The following is a 2,775-nucleotide window of genomic DNA, read 5'->3' as shown; positions in this document are numbered from 1 at the left end:
TATGCATGGGGTACTCTGAAGCAAGAAGTTTATTCTTCGCCTATTCAATCAGAGCAACATTTGAGAAATCGTATCGTAGCTGCAGCGAACAGAATATCGCAAGAACAGTGCCTGGCTGCTACAAGAGCCGTGTTTGACAGATGCAATGCTTGTATTGCTGCAAGAGGTGCACATTTCGAACAAAATCTTCATTAAAAAGTTTATAAATAAAATAATTAAAATAATAAATTAAATATATTTTTTTCTTTTTTCGTGATTTCCTGCGAAACAAAGCAAAAAGGAGCATATGTCTATAGGACTTTTTTTCTTAGTTTTTTACTCCTCTACACGCTCCCGAAGTTTTGCCATTTAATTTGGAAACACCCTGTATTTAAAAATAGTTCTTTACTGATCCAAGTTAATTCTTCCATCGTGACTTTGATGTCCGAATCCTCCTTTTGTAATGCCGGGATAAGGATAGTTGAGAATCCCAAGGTTGTACCGAAAGTAAGCAGAAGTAAATTTTTGGCGCCAACTGCGCAACATTGTGGTATTGCTTGTCGAAGTTTAGAAATATATACTTCTTCATCCGTAACTGATGTTTTGTCATCATTTCTAAAATACAGAGAAAAGAATTCAATGTACAGTGTACTAAAAATGCAATGATGATTTTAATATCTAATTCTTTTAATATTATATATAGATATAGCAATTATTATTAAATTAATTAATAAAATCTTCACAAAACGAACTTGTATTAGAGCTCTCTCTTAACAATAACAATGTATATAAAACACGGGCAAATGGTTATTAATAGTGTATATTCGATCAAAAAGTCTGTATACACTGACAAAGACACATGTCTAATAAGAATTTAAAAATGTTCGTGGTCACAATATTTGAAACGGAATTGCACTCTCCTCATTAGAACTGATCTTATCAGCCTAAAAACTGAAAAAAAGAAGAGTTCACAAAATTGAAATATTGGAAGTTCGATGGGAAGTTGTCTTTATTCTTCAATTTTATATTTTTTAATTTTAATTTTTAATTAATGTATTATTATCTTGAAGAGAGAGAGAGAGAGAGAGATGGCTGAAAAAATACAGCCGAAACGTCGACAATTGTTTATGGTAACTGTATAGACTGTGAATAATTAATTAAAAAATTAAAATCATACATATATTGAGTTGTTAATAATTGTTACTTTCAATTTTTGTTATGTTTAAAATATCTTCATTAAAATAAAGTGATGCAATTCTCTTTTTAAAAGTGGTATAATTTTAAGCGAAATAAAATTTGAATATGAATTCGAAAGTTCAAGTTTGAGAACTTTGATTTCATTGTGTGGAGGGTTACAATTGGGAAACACCAAACAAAAAAAAACCAAATTTAAACTTCGAAAATTGAATTTAGATTTTATTTTATTCAGAATTGTACTATATTCGAAACGATTATGACCGTGAAATCAAGGAGATCATATCTTAATAATAGACTTATTTTTTACAAGCTTAATAACCGCAAAAAAGCATAGCGACGATGTTGATTTATAAAAGATTAATTTAATTTTGCAAATATTAATTCCATAATATTATTTATTAAAACGTATGAAATTGATTAATGCGAAACGTATGACATTCGATTTATCTTATTTTTGATAAAAATAGACAATTCTCCGTCTAAAAATAACATTCTCAAGAATTTTAGTAACTATTTGACGCTTTAGGCCTTGGAATTTAACATGCTCGACACATCTTTAAAGTCCATATTGAACTCTCAATCAGTCGAATAAAAGATCTTAAATGGTAGAGACAAGGTGGAAAGAATCCGACAGTTGCATAATGCCGAATAATATTTTTACGGGATAATTAAACACACGTTTGTAATTAAATAGACGGAGCAAAAGTATACATAAAATTAACTCGTTATAAATATGACTAATAAAATATAATATAATAATAAAATTAAATTAACTAATAAGTTATAGACTCCTTTAATTAATATCACACAACAAAGATAAAAATTCGTAAAAAGACTATAGGAGTCAACCTCTGGTTGTTGAAGATTTCGAAAAATATATTACATTAATACCATCGATCGCGTACAAAAAGAGAGAAGACAATCACTGCGATTTATTAATTGCTGTACTTATTAATGTTGTAACACTGAAGATGACTCGAACAGAAGTCGAAACGTACGAAATCAGATGGTATTAATGTAATATATTTCTCGAAATCTTCAACAACCAGAGGTTCATTCCTATAGCCTTTTTACGAATTTTTGTCTTTGTTTTGTGTGATATAAAATATAATATCTATCTTAGGCATCTATTAAATCTAGCAAAAGTATGTTTAATAAATTCATATCCATAAATTATTTTAGAAAATATATTTTTAATAGAGAAATAATAATAGGATAATCACGCATAACATACATATTAATAAATGAATGTGAAATGGAGAGATAGGATTATTTGCGCACTGAGGAAAGTATATATACACGAGTTTAATGAAATGTAATTCTTCCATCTTGAAGCATAATCAACGATTTACAACACCCTTTCACTTGACGTAATCAATTTGCTTTCGGCAACAATCTCTATGGCGAAGTTGGATTCAATCATTCTTAGGACCAATAGACTACAATACATTCCCAGACAGCACTGAATATTTATGATAAATATTTATTATTATTCATTTTTTGAAATATGTTATATAAATATTTTATATATATTTTATATAAAGCTTTATTCGAAATATTATTAAAAGATAGACTAAATATTTAATGTAATATTTATGA

The 2,775-nt window shown here is 28.1% G+C and overlaps 1 protein-coding gene across 5 annotated transcripts in view; it reads right to left on the bottom strand.

The window, feature by feature from the left end:
• LOC108728962 (facilitated trehalose transporter Tret1) overlaps nucleotides 1-2,775 on the bottom strand; it is a 21,524-nt gene that overhangs the window by 4,924 nt on the left and 13,825 nt on the right. For all 5 annotated transcript variants that reach the window (XM_018457818.1, XM_018457816.1, XM_018457815.1 and 2 more), the window contains one exon: nucleotides 389-594. In XM_018457818.1, coding sequence (XP_018313320.1) covers nucleotides 389-594 — 206 coding nt within the window. The remainder of the gene's footprint in view (nucleotides 1-388; nucleotides 595-2,775) is intronic.

The sequence above is a fragment of the Mycetomoellerius zeteki genome, unplaced genomic scaffold, assembly GCF_001594055.1.
Source record: "Mycetomoellerius zeteki isolate Tzet28-1 unplaced genomic scaffold, Tzet1.0 scaffold68, whole genome shotgun sequence".
Lineage (NCBI taxonomy): Eukaryota > Metazoa > Arthropoda > Insecta > Hymenoptera > Formicidae > Mycetomoellerius > Mycetomoellerius zeteki.
Note: the sequence above shows the minus strand (reverse complement) of the source record. Positions and strands in the feature narration are given on the sequence as shown.